An 18,523-nucleotide genomic window follows, 5' to 3' on the forward strand; every position below is an offset into this window, starting at 1 on the left:
CTCTTAGAGAGTAAGTAAATACAGTTTTGCTATATTAAATAAGGCAGTGACAAAAATTTCAAGAGTTGTGTGCAGAATCATGTTATATGATGCATGTTCAAATACTAATACCTCATTCTATTTGGTGTCCAATATCAAGCTTGTATTCATAATACTTGTATGGTTTTATTGATATAATACGCTTCTGCAGAAGCAATACTTTTCAGGTTTTCACATTCTTGATTTCTAGAACCTAGAATAATCCTTCAATTGTGAATAGCAACCTCTATCCTTTACATGAAAGGCATTTTAGCATTTCTAAAAACTAGTTGCTACTGAGCATTCTCTATGGTGATTTTCCCATCGGTAATTACAGAATTACAGAATTCTTGTTCTCAAAGAATTTAGAATTATAATTACACATAATTCATGTATCACAGTCACTAGTGTACATAAGAATCACTTGGTGCTTGTTTAAAAATTGAGATTTGAGGACCCCAAGTCTCTCTAATTTAGTAGATCGGGAGGTGGCAACCCAAGAATCTTTCTTTTTATATGCACAATGGCTGAATCTAATGTAGCTAGTACACACTTAGGAAAACAAACCACACTTGGAGAAACAGAGACTTATCCAGGAGAAAAATTAAAATTTTTTAAGATCTTTGCATCTGTGTAATGAGAGAATTATCTAAAATATTTAAGGCATGAAGAGGCACTATTCACTTAATTGTACTCAATATAGCACTCTACTATAAAGAATGTTTAGGTATTGAAGGATGTAGACTACATAAAGGATGATTTGAATATAATGAGCTTAACCCATTGTACGCCATTAAGCATCTGTAGACACAAGCAGCGGACCTTCCCCACATGCCGCACGTCTATTAAAAAAAAAAAATGTTTTCCCTATGTGGCAGCCCTGACCAACTTTAAAATCATTTTTCGTGAGAATTTTCAGCTGAAAATATTCAAGAACACCCGAATTGTGAGTAACATTTATTTTTATAATATTCATTGCAAATTGATTTTTTAAATTAAATTCAAAATGTGGCGTGTGGGGATGGTTTCGTTTTGGACGCGTGGTAGTTAACTGGTTAAGAGAGGCAAAATAAAATGATCTCTTACAGGTCATGAACTTTCTATATTTTTCTTTAAGTGTCTACTACCTATTTAATTGCTCTTTTCTGAAAATTTACTTGATTTCTAGTTCATAGGGAAGTGCTGTATAGGTAGAAACAGAAAGTTATACAAAGTATGAATGTTTTTTATGACTTTTGAAGAGGTCTTGAAATTATTTCAGAGTATTAAAAACGAAACAAAGGAGGATACCCTACTGCTGGTTTGGATTGAACAGGAACAATGAGTCAGTGATAGTAACATGGATATTAATTTTTCCTATTATAGCTTAATAACCAATTTTGAAAGAGGTTATAGATCTACTACAACACAATTTTTCAAAATCTAATAATACTTTGCCTTCTAACGGTGAACAATAAATAGCTCCAGCTCATGGATTTTTTTGTTGGTTTTTTGAACCTTGGGAATATTTCCTATCATAAAACAGTGCTTCCTAGCATAGTTTATTCATTTGGCATTTCTGTTCCTTGCATTAAAGATAAGGAATCTGTAATGTGTGGAATTGTGTTGTTAAATGTCCAGTCATTTTAAGAGTATCATAATTTGGAATAGAATTCATATCTACATTTTTCAATATTGCCATTAACTCCTGGTAAATACAACTCTCAATAAGACATTCTAAAGCTACTCCTCTTTTGCTTTTTTGGGGTATGAAAATAACACATTGATTTGAAAAATAAGGGGAAAAAATGGCTGTTAAATTTAGTAACTTATATATAAAATGTACATATGCATTACATATCAGATTTAACACTAAAATCTATTTGATCATTTATGTGTTTTTGTGACATTATTTTTTTACATTCTTAATTTTTTTTATGCCTTATAGTTATTGTTCTGCACATGCATCATATCAGATCTCATGGAACTTCTAGTTTAGATTAAACTGGTGAATGGACTGACATTTCTTTTGGAATGCGCAATAGGCTTTACAAGGTTTTTAATTTAGTTAGAGCCTCTTCTGACAAGTTGTTATAACCAAAATCAACTACAGTATGTTTTCAAAACTAGGTGGTTATTCCATTGACTAGAAAATTGTTAAGAAAAAATGTACTAAACAACAAGAAATCTATTCAGTCCTGTGATAGGCTTTAACCCCTTGTTTAAATGGCCTTTCATGAGACTTAGAATTTCCATATTTTAATCTAATTAGACATTTGAATGTTAATTTCTCAAGTTTCCAGATTCCTGAAGTTTTTGACCTTAGCTGTTGAAGGACTCAACAGATGATTTTATGAGTAACAGAACTATTGATTTTTCCTAGGGAATGCATCTATTTTTAACTTTAAAGTTTTTACTCCATTATGTGAAATATTTCGTTTATCATAACTGCAATACACAGACATAATAATACTTATTTTTCCAAAGTCAGAATTCGTTCATTTTATACCTCTGCTTCATACCTATTTATTATACATTTTGATCCCTCTTGACTAAATTGTAGCTCATTGATTAACTTTCTGATTCTCAATTTCTTTATCTATAAAAGGAAGGTAGTAATTTCTGTCTGGTAGAGGCTGCTGTGAAACTTAAGTGATAGCCAATTATATAGTGGGTAAATAAAGTTAATTTACTATTATTATCTTACTATCCTCCAGCATCTAACAGTGTTATGATAGACTACTATGTATTTAGTAGTTAGATTAGATCCTTGTTGGCTTTTGTTTCTTTAAATTCTAACAGGTTAGGATTAGGCTTTGTATATTATATTGTTTGCATTGGTATTATTTTGCCTAGAGTGAGTAAAGTTAATTGAGAGAGTTTCAGCTTTATCATTTTTCTCAAATTAGGTTTTAGTATTTATATATAATAACAGAGATACTACTTTTGTTATATCCTATTGCACTCTATGAACAATCTATTTAAATGCAAGTATAAGAAATTTCATAGAATTACTAAATCCTAATAGCCTTACGTTTTTGTTTTTTTCCTCTTGGCATGCTATAGTATACATCTTAAACTGAAAGAAGCTAAGTTTACTAAGTACACCAGTTACTTATTTCACTTATCAAAATGCCAAAGTCACTTTTCAATGCCTACAAATTTTGTGTTCTTTTAAATGATTCTTAGAAACTATAGAGAAAACTTCTTATAGGTAGAACTTTCATGATTTTGATAATTAGGATATCATGATTAATAGGTCTACCTTGCTGTTGGATTTTCTATTTGCCTTTCAGAAAATCTTGAGAAATCACATGGCTTAACAGACTTGTTAAAGAACTCAAATACACAGTTTCACATAGTTTTGTGAATTTTAAAAAAAGTCTTAATACTGTTTCTCTTCTTTCACTTGAAGAGGGAAGGGTTCCTATGTAAAGCTATGAAATTGTTTGCTCCACAATCTGCTGTTGAGAAGTTTCTTTGGTCCTTACGTTATTTCTACTGGTAGTAAATAAAATGTGATGAGTGAAATTAATCTTTTCTTACAAAAATCTGATTTATTTCAAAATGGTTATTTTGAAAAACAAGAATTAATTATGTTAAACTTGAAATTTCTCATAAAAAACATTTTGACTTGAGCTGCCATTGATTTTAATGATAAAAAACTGGGTAAAAGATTTTGTGACCTAAATTTAATATTAATTGATCTTACAGTCTCATTTTCCTTCCTCATACTTCCACTTAAATGTGTGTGTATATAAGTATGTATGTGTGTGTCCAGTGTTACCATCTTTGTAATGCAGGCATCAAGGAAAATTGGAACTTTGAAGATTTTATTCTTTAGTATCTTACGGACTTTAATATTAATGTGAAGCATTATTTTAAATTTGGTATGATAATTTTATGATTTTGAATTTTATAAAGAACAGTGGTTTATTGTTAGCCTTGACCCCATATGAATCATAATTTTGATACAAATGTTTGTTTAGAGCACTGTTAATCAAGAATAGATTAATGATGTAATTGTTGAAAGGTGCTGTTTTATCCTGTCATTGTGTCTGTCTGCAAGTGGTCATTAATTTCTGCATCATTGACAGTGTATAAAACAGCTGCTTTGTGGGATCATTAAAGTTCTTTGAATAGGTGCTTCAGGAGCTGTTAATTGCCTCTGCATTGTCTCCTGCATGTAAGAGAATCTAAGCTAGATGTCTTTAGTCTAATAAAAAGAACTGACTGTGGTAGATAAATATTGAAGAAGTAGAGTGCTCTTACATAATTGAATTTCTGGCATGAAAAATTAAGTTTATGATTTGAAGGCAAAGTAATAATAAAACAACTCTTAAAAAAAAAAAAAAAAAAGGCAGGGATGGCCTGGCCAGGTTGCTTACTTGGATAGAGCATTATCCTAATATGCCAAAGTTGCGGATTCCATCCGAGGTCAGGATACATATTAGAATCAACAAATGAAATCTTAAATAAGTGGAACAACAAATCAATGTTTCTCTCCCTCTCCTCCTTCCTCTATCTCTAAAATCAATTTAAAAATTTTAAATGGAGGATTTTAATTATATAGATAGCAAAGTAAAATATCTAAGATATTACTAAATTCAGGTAATGCAAAATTTTCTTTAATTAATACTAACCTATCTTGTTAGAATGGAAAAACATCAAGCAGCTTTTTGGCTCCTTCTTGAATCTGTCTGGTTCAGCCTCCTTGCCTCTACTCCAGTCTTCGCCATGTCCACGGGAAGACCTACATGGTGTCCACCTCTGGCTCCAGGGTCTTTAGCAGCCGCTCATAACTCCAGTGGGCCTGGCACCCAAATCATCTCCTATGGTCTGGGCTTCCAGGCCATCTTGGGCTCTGGTGGCCTTTTCCTGGGTGGGCAGCAGCTACTGGGGTGGCCTGGGGTTACGACGGGGCTGGGAGTATGGGGAGCATCACAGTTGTATAAGTGAACCAGAGCCTGCTGAGTACCCTGAAGCTGGAGGTAGACTCTAACATCTAGGCTATGTGCAACCAGGAGATGGAACAGATCAAGACCATCAACAAGTTAGCTTCCTTCACCAATAAGGTGCGGAGCCTGGAGCAGTAGAGTAAGATTCTGGAGATCAAATGGAACCTCATGCAGCAGCAGTATACAACTCACAGTAACATGGGCAGTGTTTTCGAGAGCTGCATCAACAACCTTCGGCAGCAGCTGGTTCAGGAGGCAGAGTTTGGCAACATGCAGGGACTGGTGGAGGACTTGAAGAATAAGTACGAGGATGAGATCAACAAGCGCACAGTGATGGAGAATGAATTTTTCCTTTATAAGAAGATAAGCTTACATGGATGAAGCTTACATGAACAAGGTAGAGCTGGAGTCCCACATGGATGGGCTGACCCTGACCGATGAGATCAACAAGCAACTGTATGAAGAGGAGATTCATGAACTGCAAAGATCTCTGACACATCTGTGGTGCTGTCTATGGACAACAATTGCTCTCTAGACCTCAATGGAATCATTGAGGTCAACGCCCAGAATGTGGACATCGCCAACCGAACCTGGGCTGAGGCTGAGTTTCTGTACCATAAACATGAGAAACTGCAGATGTTGGCTGGGAATCATGGGGGTGACCTTTGCTGCACGAAGACCTAGATTTCTGTGCTGAACCAGAACATCAGTGGACTCCAGGCTGAGATTGAGGGCCTCAGAGGCCAGAGGGCTTCCTTGGATGCCGCTATCGATGATGCCGAGCAGCGTGGGGAGCTGGCCATCAAGGATGCTCAATCCAAGGTGATTGAGCTGGAGGCTGCTCTTGAGAAACACCAAGCAGGTCGTGGCCTGGAAGCTGCACAAGTACCAGGAGCTCATGAATGTCAAGCTGTCCCTGAATGTGGAGATCGCCACCTACCACAAGTGGCTGGAGGGCGAGGAGAACCAGCTGGAATCTCAGATGCAGAACATGAGCACCCACACCAAGACCACCAGTAGCTACTCAGGTGGGTTGATGAACCCATCTTACGGGAACCTCAACTGTGGTCTGGGCTTCCAGGCCAACTTGAGCTCTGGTGGGAGCTCTGCCTTCTTCAGCCACACCAGCTCCTTCAAGACGATGGTAGTGAAGAAGATTGAGACCCCAAGATGGGAAGCTGATGTCTGAATCATCTGATGTCCTCCCCAAGTGAATGACTACCGGGGTCCCTCCTGTCCTAGCCTTGGGAAAGGAGCTGTGCCGGGGAGCAGCGGGCACAGGAAGCCCTGTCTGAGGCTCAGCCCCAGACCTAGCTCACCCTTGGGGTGGGGGAATTACTGCCTGGGGGACCACCTCTTTCCCATGCTCCCAACTAAAAGTCAAGTGGTTTTTCCCCCCAAAATAAAGCCCTAGCTGGTTCTGCAAACCCTAAAAAAACACACATGCAATGGAAGACCATCTAAAATTATGAAAAGCAGGATTAAATCTTAAAGTAACAATTTTTGTATATATATGTTTCCCTCTTCATGTTATTTTCATACATGTACAAACATTTGTTGATATGTCTATACGTTTTAAGTATCTGAAGTAAAGACTCCATTTAATTTATTTCTTCATAATGCTGGACAATCGGGTGTCTTCTGAGAACATTTTCTTTTTTGTAAGCTTTGTAAGTTCTAGATGTTAAAATCAGTACATTTCTGCAAAATTAAACCTATAAAATTATCAAGATAATATAGCTACTTATATGGTAAACATTAGTTGTTAATTGTTAAATTCTTTGCCCCCATTTCCTTAAAGTATTTTCAAGTAGTTTTGAAGAAGTGTGATTTTTAAAAATTATAGAAGTAAAAACTTTTAAGAAAAATTCCATGTAATTTTGACTAATTTTTCAGAATTTTAAAAAAATTTTCAGCTTTTTGATGTTTTCCTCGTTTTAACCGTTATGTCTAAACTTCTTACATCCTATTCTACCAAAAGAGAAAAGTTGAATCTTATGACTTTAGAACAGCGGTTCTCAACCTGTGGGTCGCGACCCCTTTGGGGGTCAAACGACCCTTTCACAGGGGTTGCCTAAGACCATCCTGCATATCAGATATTTACATTATGATTCATAGCAGTAGCAACATTACAGTTATGAAGTAGCAACGAAAATAATTTTATGGTTGGGTCACATGAGGAACTGTATTTAAAGGGCCAGAAGGTTGAGAACCACCGCTTTAGAAGCTACTATGGTAGGTTATACAAATTACTAGAAGAATTAAATAATCCAACATCATTATCAGAAGTCAATTTCTTGAAGTTAGAGGTACTCCTTTGATAACTTAAAAAAAGAAAACACCCATAACACTTCATTTTTATAAACCAGGTTTTTGCTCATTGTTCTAGGAGTAAAAGTAATTTAATATTTGTGTTTTGACTATGCTGCTAATGGTTTAAGAAGGTGACCGGAGACAAGCAGTTGGGGGCAGCCATTTAACTTGTTTGGTACCTATAAAATGAAAAATGTGCTATGTACATTTTAAAAGGTTTTGAAAAATAACCAGTTATGGTTTTTGCAATTATTAAGCCCTAGATAAATAGCAATGACAGCATTCAGTGCAGTTATATTTTTATTTGTGGACATAAATTTTCCCTTTTTCGCTTATTACAGTTTTTGATGATGGTGATGAGAGGACATTGAGACGCACCTCACTTTGCTTAAAAGGAGAGAGACATTTTGCTGAGAGTGAGGTAAGGTGACATGGACTTTTGGAGTTGAACAAAGGATACTCATGTAGAGAAAAATGTGATTTAATTTGTTTGTTTCTTATCCAGACACTTGATCAGCTTCCATTAACAAATCCAGAGCATTTTGGAACTCCAGTAATTGCAAAGAAGACGAACAGAGGAAGGAGGTCCTCTCTTCCTATGTGAGTGTTAACATATACAGTAACATTATAGTAATTATTATAAATTAAATGACTTTTCTAGGATGGCTAAATTTGGGTAACTTTTTCATCGCATCTTGTTAGATATTCTGTTAGATATTTTACCCTGCGCCAACCTTGTTCTTAATTTTTCCCATTACTTTGTCAGTAATTATCACACTTCTTTTTCAGAAAGGTTATTTTTGTTTTGAATTAATTACATTGCCAAATTCCATAATTGATACAATTTTCTTATTTTTAGTGAGTATATATAATTTTTTAACCTTTTTATTTCAAAAACATTTCAAACTTAAAATTTTTAATTTATTTTTATTTTTGAAAGTATTACAGATGTCCTTTTTTCCTTCCTGCTCCCGCCCAGTCATAACGCACTATTGTCTGTGTTCATGGGCTATGCCTATATGTATATGAACTCTTTGGTTAATCTCTTCCAGCCTCCCCCACCCCTCTCAAACTTAAAATTTTAAAGAATATTACAATAAACTTAAATATATTCATCTAGTTTCGCTAATTGTTAACATTTTTGGCACATCTGCATTGTCATTTTCTCTTTTTATAGGTACATATTACAATGTTTTAAATAATAACTTTAACTGGCTGAACTATTTAAGAGGAAGTTGCAAGTGTCGTGACCTTTTACCTCTTAAATACTTTACCTAGGACACAACAAGGACATTTTCTTACATAACCAAAGTATGATTATCAGAATCAGAAATTTAACAGTATAGAATGCTATCTTTGCCAGTTGCCCAAAATAGCCTTTATAGCATTCCCTGATTCTAGGATGCAATCTAAGATCATGCATTGCATTTAGTTTATATGGTTCTCAAGTCTCTTTTAATCTGGAAAAGTTCCTCAGCCCTTTTTGTGTGTGTGTGTGTGTCTTTTCATGACATTGACATTTTTGAAAAGTACAGGCTAGTCTAAATTGTTCTTTGGTGTGGGTTTGTTTTATTGTTTAGTTATCTAAGTAGGTCATCTAAATAACCCCTCAGATGTGTTTTCATAATCTGTCAGAAAATTAGAGTTCTATCATCTGGCATACATAAAAAATAGAAGGGAATCTTTTCTAAAAATGTGTTTGGCACAGTAAGTTCTTCATGGTGACATAATCAGGCTTTTCTGTCCCAGTGGGTGGTTGGCAGGAGAGCTTAAGTTCGTGTCCTCATTGATCTGGTGAAGTGGACTCAGTTACCATGGGCGTGTCAGGACTACTTCTGTGGGGCTAGGAAGTGTCTAGCTCTTCAATTCAAATAAGAATAAAAAGGGGTAATACAGATTAGAAATTGAGTTGTATGTATTCAATTCACACCACTCTGACTATATTCAAAGTGGTTTATCTTAAGATTATTATAAAATTATTTCGGCTTTTAGTAATGAAGATGAAAAGGAAGAAGAAACTAGTGAAGATGAAGATGAAGATAAGCGACGTCTCAATGATGAATTATTAGGAAAAGTTGTAAGTGTGATATCTACTTCTGAGAAGACCGAATGGTATCCTGCATTGGTGAGTAAGGTTTCTTTCCAAAGTTAGTCAACCATTTAACATACTTATTTCACGTGGATTTTAAAAAAGCATTTACAATATTTTTAAAGTGTTAAACAAATTTAATTTGGACTTCATTGAAAAATTGAGCAATCATGCTCAGGTCACTGTCTCTTTTTGTTATTTCCTTTCTTTAATTTTAATTCTCTGTAACCGATCATTTATTGCAGGGGCGGGGAACCTTTTTTCTGCCAAGGGCCATTTGGATATTTATAAAATCATTTGCAGGCCATACAAAATTATCAACTTAAAAATTAGCCGGCTATGTTTGGTCAAATATGTAATTAACTCATCCCTAGTGCCTTGGCAGGGCCAAACCAAATGATTTCAAGGGCCTTTTGTGGGCCGAACATTCCCCACCTGGAATCTTTCAATTCTTCCTTTAAAACATGTTAGTGGTGTTTCCTTTTACCCTGTTCCCACTTTATACCTGATCTACAGTAAGCTACCTCCCAAGTTCTCTTAACTTGATTATTGAAATTTTTAAATTAATTTTCTAGAAGTAACTTTTTTAGGGATTTAATTATGATAGTCTCATTCTTTAAAAAAAAAACACAAAACTTTCTTTTTTAATATATTTTTATTGATTTCAGAGAGGAAGGGAGAGGGAGGGAGAGGGAGAAACATCAATGATGAGAGAGAATCATTGATTGGTTGCCTCCTGCATGCCCCCCACCAGTGATCGAGCCTGAAACATGGGCATGTGCCCTTGACTGGAATCAAACCTGGGACCCTTCAGTACACAGGCCAAGGCTCTATCCACGGAGCCAAACCAGCTAGGGAAAAACACACAAAACTTTCACTGACTGCCTGGTGGGTCAGTTCTTTCTCAAATAAATATTTAAGGCCATCCCTACCTCTTGATTTGTTCCCATTCCCAGTATAAGCTCTCTGCTTTACTCAGGTTCTTTCTTAATTTCTCCCTCCATAAATCACTTCAATCCTCCAAGCCTGCTTAAATCGTTAATATTTACTGAGGATCTGCAGTGAGTTCAGGTTTGTTCTAAGTTCCTTAGAAGAGAGAGAAGTATGAGATTTGCAACACATTGCCTTCAAGCAGCTTACTAAACACAGTAATGAAAAATTATATAGTAATTTTAAAAACTTTTGGGGCAGACGCAGGATAGGGAGTTACTGGAGAAAGGAAAGGTACACTTAGACTTTGGAAATGCAAGTCTTCGTAGATAGGTTAGTAGAGAAAACTAATCTTTGCTTATTCAGGGAAGGAATGAAAAGAATGGATGGGCAGGAGATTTATTTCATGAGAGGAATCAATAATATTTGGTAATACCTGTCTCCTCTTTCTCCTCTTCCTATTTCTCTCTTTTTAAATAAGTCTTAAGGTCCAACTCAAGTCCTACCTTTTCTGTAATCTCCCTAAACACTAACATAAATATGCCCTTCTTCCCTGAGTTTTGATACCACTTGTATCTCTCATAATTTTGGCACAAAAATGTGTCCCAAATTAAATTAGAATCCTTTGAAGAACTGAGGCCATTTTTTTAGGGTTATTTGTGCATATAAATGCATTACTCAATCCCGTATAATGGATTTACCTTATAGAAGAAAAGTCTGAAAATCCTTTGAATAATTCATTGTACAGGCAAATAAATAGGGTTAGATTTAAAATATTCAGGTCATAATTTGCCAAGAGACTTAAAAAAAAAATAACTATTCAACAGATTTATCCTTTTTCTGGCGATGTACAAAATAAAAGATGAGGAAGACACCAATCTACATTTGGTGATTTTTTTTCTTTTAAATATATTTTATTGATTTTTTACAGAGAGGAAGGGAGAGAGATAGTTAGAAACATCAATGAGAGAGAAACATCGATCAGCTGCCTCCTGCACATCTCCTACTGTGGATGTGCCCGCAGGTACATGCCCTTGACCGGAATCGAACCTGGGACCTTTCAGTCCGCAGGCCGACGCTCTATCCACTGAGCCAAACTGGTTTTGGCTACATTTGGTGATTTTATAGTCTAATGCAGAAAATGATTTTAGTAATATGAAATAGTATATGTTTAATATTATGGCTTCTTTGTCTTGAGAGGTTATATTTATTTAAAGGAAATCCAGAAAGCCATCATAAAGCAGGTACTTTTGAGCTGAGCCTTGAAGGATTTAGAGTTAGTAAGCAGAGCTTCGTTAGAGGACTTACTTAGAGGATATAAGATAAGTAAAAGCAGAAAAGCAAGAGGTTTGTCTATGGAACTGTTTGATCTGGGAATCCATTTTGGCTAAATATTAGATGTGAGTAGGGGAATAATAGGAAATAAGTTTGAGAACATAGCCCTGGCTGGGTAGCTCAGTTTGCTGAAGTGTCATCCTGTACACCAAAAGGTTGTATGTTCAATTCCCAGTCAGGGCACATACCTAGGTTTTGGGTTTGATCCCTGATCAAGGCATGTATGGGAGGCATCCCATCAATGTTCTTCCCCCTCTCTTCCCCTTCTTCCTCTAAAAATCAATGAAAGCATATCCTTGGGTGAGGATTAAATTAAAATGGGAAAGATTGGTAAGGTAATTTGGATATAGAGCAGAAGAGTCTTTAAAAGTTCATCTAAGGAATTGGACATAATTCTGCATAGTATTTTGCAAAAGAGTGACAGTATTTGAGCTGTGTTTGTAGGAATATTAATGAGGCCGTGGTATGTTGGGTGGATTATTATTAGAAAGACTGGAGGTGGCAGGAACCAATTTGGAGGCCATTAGAGTGGTTCACAAATGAGGTAATTAAGCTTTGGGCTGTGCCTACTCATCCTTGAAGACTTACTTGAATCCTTTGCTGCTACACCTTTTCCTTCTCCAGGTTGGGTTGAATCTTCTTCCTAGATGCTTTCGTGTTATCCTGAGCCTAGTGGTATCACTGTACTTATCCTCCATTGTGTTCTTTTGTGTATCTTGACCCTTCATTACACAGTTAGCTCCTTGAAGGTAGACACAAATATATTATTATTATTTTTAAATATTCACCTCTCCTATCTTTTTTAAAAAAAAATGTTTTTATTGATCTTTTTACAAAGAGAGGAAGAGGGAGAGAGAAACAGAGAAACATCAATTGGTTTTCTCCTATAGTGGGGATCAAACTGACAACTTTTTGGTGCATGGGATGCTGCTCAACCAACTGAACCACACAGGCCAGGGCACAAATATATTATTAGTATAACAATTACCAGCACCTAACAAACATTTACTTTCATCTGATATTAAGACAGCTTGTGTGACTGCCAAGAATTTTTAATTATCTGGATATATGCTGTTTAATATAATAGCCATGTGGCTATTTAAATGTAACAATTAAAATTAAATAGAACTAAAAATTCAATCTCTAAGTTGCACTAGTTACATTTCAAGTGCTCAGCCCCATGTGGTTCATCGCTACTCTATGGGTCAGATATAGAAGATTTTTTTAAAATTTATTTTCTTTATTGATTAAAGTATTACATATGTGTCCTTATTCCCCCCATTGCCCTCCCAACCCCCCTCGCAGATGTAGAAGATTTTCATCATTGAACAAAGTTTTGTGGATAGTGCTAGATTGTAGGAGAGGGGCTAGTTAGGGATAATAATGAGCAGGTACATGTCAGTAATTTATTGGTAGAGTTTAATATTTAAAAAAATATTAAATTCTATAAAGTATACAGAGACTGGTTATTTACATTTGTTATTTTTTAAGAAATTAAAAAGTTCTTTACTCAGATTTTCTCAGATTTGATTTAATTACTAAAAGCTGTACATGCCCTGGTAAGAAAGGGAATTTAGATAGGTGTTTATTTCAAAATAGATCCTGATTCAAGTATGTTTTTAAAAATTATAATATGCCAAATGTTCATCATATATCATACATAATTTATTAATTCAATAACTGAGTTATTATTTAGCTTAGAGTAAGTCCTAATACTTTTAAATATTTTGGTCACATTGTAATTTATATTTCATTAATTATCATTTTATAATCTAACTAGAGGCCTGGTTACATTGAAAGTAAATTAATTAGAAGGTGGCTGGCAGGGGCAGGACTGGGCAAGATGGGCCAGACACGCCCTGGAGCCAACCTCCTGCAGTCCCTCCCTGGCCAACAGCACCTGGGGCGGTGCTGGGGCTTGAAGGGCATCTGTGGAGTCCCTCCAGCAGGTGGGGTCCCTTTGCCTAGCCTGCAGGGATAGGGCCAAAACTGGTAGTCCGACATCCCTCGAAGGGTCCCAGAATGTGAGAGGGCACTCTGCAAAGGTGCTGTCGCTTGGCAGCTCCTGTGTTGAGCATCTGCCCCCTGGTGGTCAGTGTGCATCATAGCTACTGGTTGGTCGCTTAGTCTTTTATATATATAGATGACTAGATATCGCTTCTCGGCCTTTTGGCTAAGATCAAGTGTAGTATCTGTTCTTATCAGTTTAATATAGATGACTAGATAAATAAAATACCTAGAAAACTAATATGCTAAAGAAAAATTATAAGGTTATCTTCTTTTATAAGTAATTAATAATGGAAGGTATTGATAATGAAGCTCTTTCTTATAAAATACTAGAAGCCCGATGCACGAAATCTGTCCAAGAGTAGGCCTTCCTTCCCCTGGCTGCCAGCATCAGCTTCCCTCTAGCACCCGGGACCCAGGCTTCCCTCTGGCTGCTGGCAGGCACCCGGGACCTGAGTTTCCCTCTAGCCACCTGCAGGCATCCAGGACCCGGGCTTCCCTCACAGCCCCAGCTTCGTCTGGAAGGTCGTCTGGAAGGACATCCAGTCTAATTAGCATATTATGCTTTTATTGTTACAGATAATCCACTTAAGAATATATTCTGTTTTTGAGCAAGGATAATAGGATTCAATGTATTATTTTTTATTTTAGGTAATATCTCCCAGTTGTAATGATGACATCACAGTGAGAAAAGACCAGTGTTTAGTTCGATCATTTATCGATTCTAAATTGTGAGTAATGAATCACTTCATAGTGTTACATTGGGAGAAAAAAAAAAAAAATCACAGTGATAGAAAAGTTTTTTTAAAAAGTTTAATCACTTCATGAACTGAATTTTTACTTACATTTTGACTTCATAATGTAGGTTATTTTTTACTTAAAAACTATAAAACCTGAACAACAATATGTGAGAATAATAGTAAATAGTTTTTTAAATACAGCATGATATTGATTTTCTCTTTAATTGTAAAAATTCTGTAATTTCTATGTACTATTACATGTTATGAACTATGAAATACTCTTTAAGTAAAATTTATATTACCAGAATATTATCTTGACTTTTTTTCTGATTAAAAGTCAGATTTTTAGAAACTTTTCTTAACTTCAGCTTTGCTTTGTTTCCATTAAAAGATGTAAAATTAAGAAAAATATGTTATAATCCTCTGAAAAATTTAGTGCCATAATATATCTTACAATGATAAACATATTTTAATACTACCTTCTATTATATTTCTTTTTACTAAACCAAACAGTAAGTTTAAGAAACAATGAAGATTAACATAGACATTTTTGTCTTCCATAAGAAAAACATCATGCTGATATAAAGTACCCCATGCTGTGTGTAGGAGAGTTGCATAGATTGAAATATTACAAATGTGAGGCTCTCATTAATATACTTTGAGTATGTGAATCATCAGAATTAAGACACCAGCTTTGCATATATTACCTCTTAATCTTTATTAAGGATTAGGATATATACGATCTTTTAAAAACATTTTATATGCAAAATACTTATGATTTTAAGGTTTATATTTTTCTATGTATTAACAAGGACTATTTAAATGATGATTTTTATTTAATAATGGTTCTCTCCCTTTTCTTCTTTTCTGTAATTAGTTATTCTATAGCAAGAAAGGATATCAAGGAAGTGGACATTCTCAATCTGCCTGAATCTGAACTCTCTGCTAAACCAGGTAAGATAAGGATGAATTAATGCATTATTTCATGATGTGGCTGTAAATGGCAAATACTGACTAAAGCAAGACAGACTATTCTCTGGTGCCATTTTAACTGTTTAGAGTTGATATCCACCCTTATTTGATGGCTATTTTTAAATGTCTAGAAAGAACATTTGATTTATAATTTTTTAGATGAGGGTTACTTTTCATATTTTATCATTAAGATTTCTAACAGTATTTTCTAGAGTAATAAACATTAATATGACATTGTAACTTACAAAAGGTGTTCGAATGTATTATTTTGTGTGTGTGTGTGTTTATTGATTTCAGAGAGGGAAAGAGAAAGATAGAAACATCAATGATGAGAGAGAATCATTGATCAGCTGCACACCCCCTATTGGGGATGGAGCCCGCAGCCCAGGCATGTGCCCTTGACTGGAATCAAACCCGGGACTCTTCAGTCTGCAGGCCGATTCTCTATCCACTGAGCAAAACCGGCTAGGGCTGTATTGTGTTGTTTTATAAGTGACAGTTGAATTTGAACCCAGATCTTTTGACTGAATGTTATGCCTTTCAGTCATGTTATGCTGATTCCATAACAATTGCTGAAGTGTGTTTTAAATCTTAGGGCTACAGAAAGCAAGCATCTTCTTAAAAACTAGAATTGTTCCTGATAATTGGAAAATGGATATAAGTGAAATCCTTGAGTCATCTAGCAGTGATGATGAAGATGGCCCCCCTGAAGAAAATCAGGAAGAGAAGGAAAAGGAGGCCAAAAAGGAAGAAGAAGAGGTGGTAGGTGAAATTTTATATTTGTAACATATAAAAACATTTTAATATAGAGGCCTGGTACATGAGATTGGTTCACTGATGGGGGGAGGGTTCCTCAGCCCGGCCTGTACCCTCTCCCAGTCTGGGACCCCTTGGGGGATGTCCACCTGCCAACCTGCCAGTTTAGGCCCGATCCCCATAGGGCTGGCAGTCAGACATCCCTCTCACAGCCAGGGGCTCTCACAGTCTGGGACCCTTTGCTCCTTACCACCCGCCTGCAGCAGAGGCAGAGAGGCTCCTGCCACCACCCCTGTGCTCACCAACCATGAGCCGGGCTTCTGGCTGAGCGGCACTCCCCCTGTGGGAGCGCACTGACCACCTGCATTGAGAGTCTGCCCTCTGGTGGTCAGTGCATATCGATTTGCATATTAGGCTTTATGTAGGATACTCATGTAAAAGTTATACTTTTGTAGAGCAGGGTTGGGGAACCTTTTTTCTGCCAAGGGCCATTTGGGTAATTATGATATCATTTGCAGGCCATACAGAATTATCAACTTAAAAATTAGCCTGCTATATTTGGTCAGACATTTAATTAACTCACCCCTAATGCCTTGGCAGTGCCAGACCAAGTGATTTCAACGGCCTTATACAGCCTGTGGGCCCGACATTCACCACCCGGTTTAGAGTATCTCTTACTTGTTTCTGTCTTTCTCTGGTTCAACTTGATTTGGGAGAGAGGATTTGTTTGTTTGTTTTTTGGCTTCTAGCTTAGTGGGCAAATCAGGACTAATTTTTACACAGTAAGAGGTTACAAAGAACTCTTCAGGCAAATCAAGGGCAAACTTCTTTATTTTATTTTACTACCTTTCCCAAACAACCAAGGAGTAAAGAAATGTGTGTAGGAGTTACATGTGTTAACTCATTTAAATGTTTGCTATGTGGAGTAACTGGTGTTATCCTACTTTAAAGGTGAGAAAAGTGAGGATCATAAAGTTAAATAACTTTTCAAGGTGACCCAGGTGAAATGTGGAGAACAAGGATTTGAACCTAGGTCTGGTCTGTCTTAACTTCGAAAACATGACCTCTTCCAGACATTTAACAGTATCTCAAGGATAATGGGCATAAAAAAATTCTATCCAAACTGAAAGAAAATTTCATTTGGCAGTTTGTTTAGTCATAGAAAAGATTTAGATTATATTTTTGAAGTGCTGATGGCTTTTTTTGTAATATTAATATGTCATTTAGGAGTATATAATTGTAGGAAGTCATTCATGGAATTCCACGTAATTATTTACATGAATATTGTTGTCTATTTATTCAGCAGTGTTTTGTCAAACGGGATAAATTGTCCAGTGTATTTTTGGTTGTTATGAGGTAAAGGAGTTTTGGGATAGACAAAGAGAATGAGTTTACTGAAAAGGAAGACCTTCCTCTTTGAGCATGAAAAATACTTGTTTGAAAAATGTGGAGTGCTTATTTCTGTTTTACATTTACAAATATGTATTTATGAAATAAAATTAGTATACTTGTATGTGATGAAGGGCAAACAGCATTTCTCTCCTTTTACTTCCCCTGCAGTATTTGGTGTTTTGCACTCTGAAATCAGAATGGCGGTTCATACTTAGAGGCTGCCTACAGAGTTGCCATAGTAACATGCTGTTGGTTTTAAGTGAGCATGCTCGGAAAGACAGGAAGGTTTAGCAGAGGCTTGGCAGGTTGCCAATGGAGGTTTGCCAGATGCTTTGAAATGGGCTGTCTTTCTTTTCCTTTCATGTAATGTCTGATTTTATGTGGAAGAGAATGTAAGTAGTGCTGTATAACCCTGCGGATGCTATGCCCTAAGAGGGAAAGCAAATATTTGCAAGTCAGACTGAAAAATGTTCAGACACTGTACTGATTAAGTAGAAGGGGAATCTAACCATATTGCATTTGAAAGAAAATGCAGCATATAGGTAAGATTTTTTTTTTATATTTAGTTACCATTTTTATTGCCAAAAATGAGGTTAAATAGGAATTTTAGCTATTGGTGATGTGGCCGATATGGTAGGACCGTAACCGAGCATAATTGTTTTTTGTAAAAGAGACAGTAGGAGTCTATTTTTAGAACATCAGAGGACGAAGGCTATTTTTCTGAAACAAAATAGATTTTGAAATGAAAATGAAGAGACAGGCAGAATTCAGGATTTAAAGTCTAAATATTAAATGTGATTTTTGTATTTTATATGTATTTATAGATTATATGTTTTCAGGATAAATAGGCCACATTTTCAGGGTGTGAACTGTTGCAGTCTGGTTTTGATATTTTTTCTAAATTATAACATTAGGTTAACATCTTGTATTGCCAATTATTGAAAAAAGATAAGTCTATTTTTGCTAGTACTTTTAATTGGTGTTCTTTTCAGAGTGCATTTTCCCTATTTCCCCCCCCCCCCCCAAAATACCGT

General features: G+C 35.8%; 1 protein-coding gene and 2 pseudogenes across 7 annotated transcripts in view; all 3 read left to right on the forward strand.

Annotated features, from left to right (window-relative positions):
* Positions 1 to 18,523, forward strand: part of ARID4A (AT-rich interaction domain 4A) — a 64,659-nt gene that overhangs the window by 6,360 nt on the left and 39,776 nt on the right. For all 7 annotated transcript variants that reach the window (XR_004967462.1, XM_036308610.1, XM_036308600.1 and 4 more), the window contains exons 6-11: positions 7,610 to 7,689; positions 7,774 to 7,868; positions 9,261 to 9,393; positions 14,281 to 14,360; positions 15,247 to 15,323; positions 15,937 to 16,103. Coding sequence is in view for 6 of the 7 variants with exons in the window: in XM_036308610.1 (XP_036164503.1) it covers positions 7,610 to 7,689; positions 7,774 to 7,868; positions 9,261 to 9,393; positions 14,281 to 14,360; positions 15,247 to 15,323; positions 15,937 to 16,103 (632 nt within the window). In the remaining variant the exon portion in view is untranslated. The remainder of the gene's footprint in view (positions 1 to 7,609; positions 7,690 to 7,773; positions 7,869 to 9,260; positions 9,394 to 14,280; positions 14,361 to 15,246; positions 15,324 to 15,936; positions 16,104 to 18,523) is intronic.
* Positions 4,701 to 7,609, forward strand: LOC118656001 (annotated as a pseudogene).
* Positions 13,776 to 13,902, forward strand: LOC118660880 (annotated as a pseudogene).

This window comes from Myotis myotis, unplaced genomic scaffold (genome assembly GCF_014108235.1).
Source record: "Myotis myotis isolate mMyoMyo1 unplaced genomic scaffold, mMyoMyo1.p scaffold_m19_p_1, whole genome shotgun sequence".
In the NCBI taxonomy this organism is placed as follows: domain Eukaryota; kingdom Metazoa; phylum Chordata; class Mammalia; order Chiroptera; family Vespertilionidae; genus Myotis; species Myotis myotis.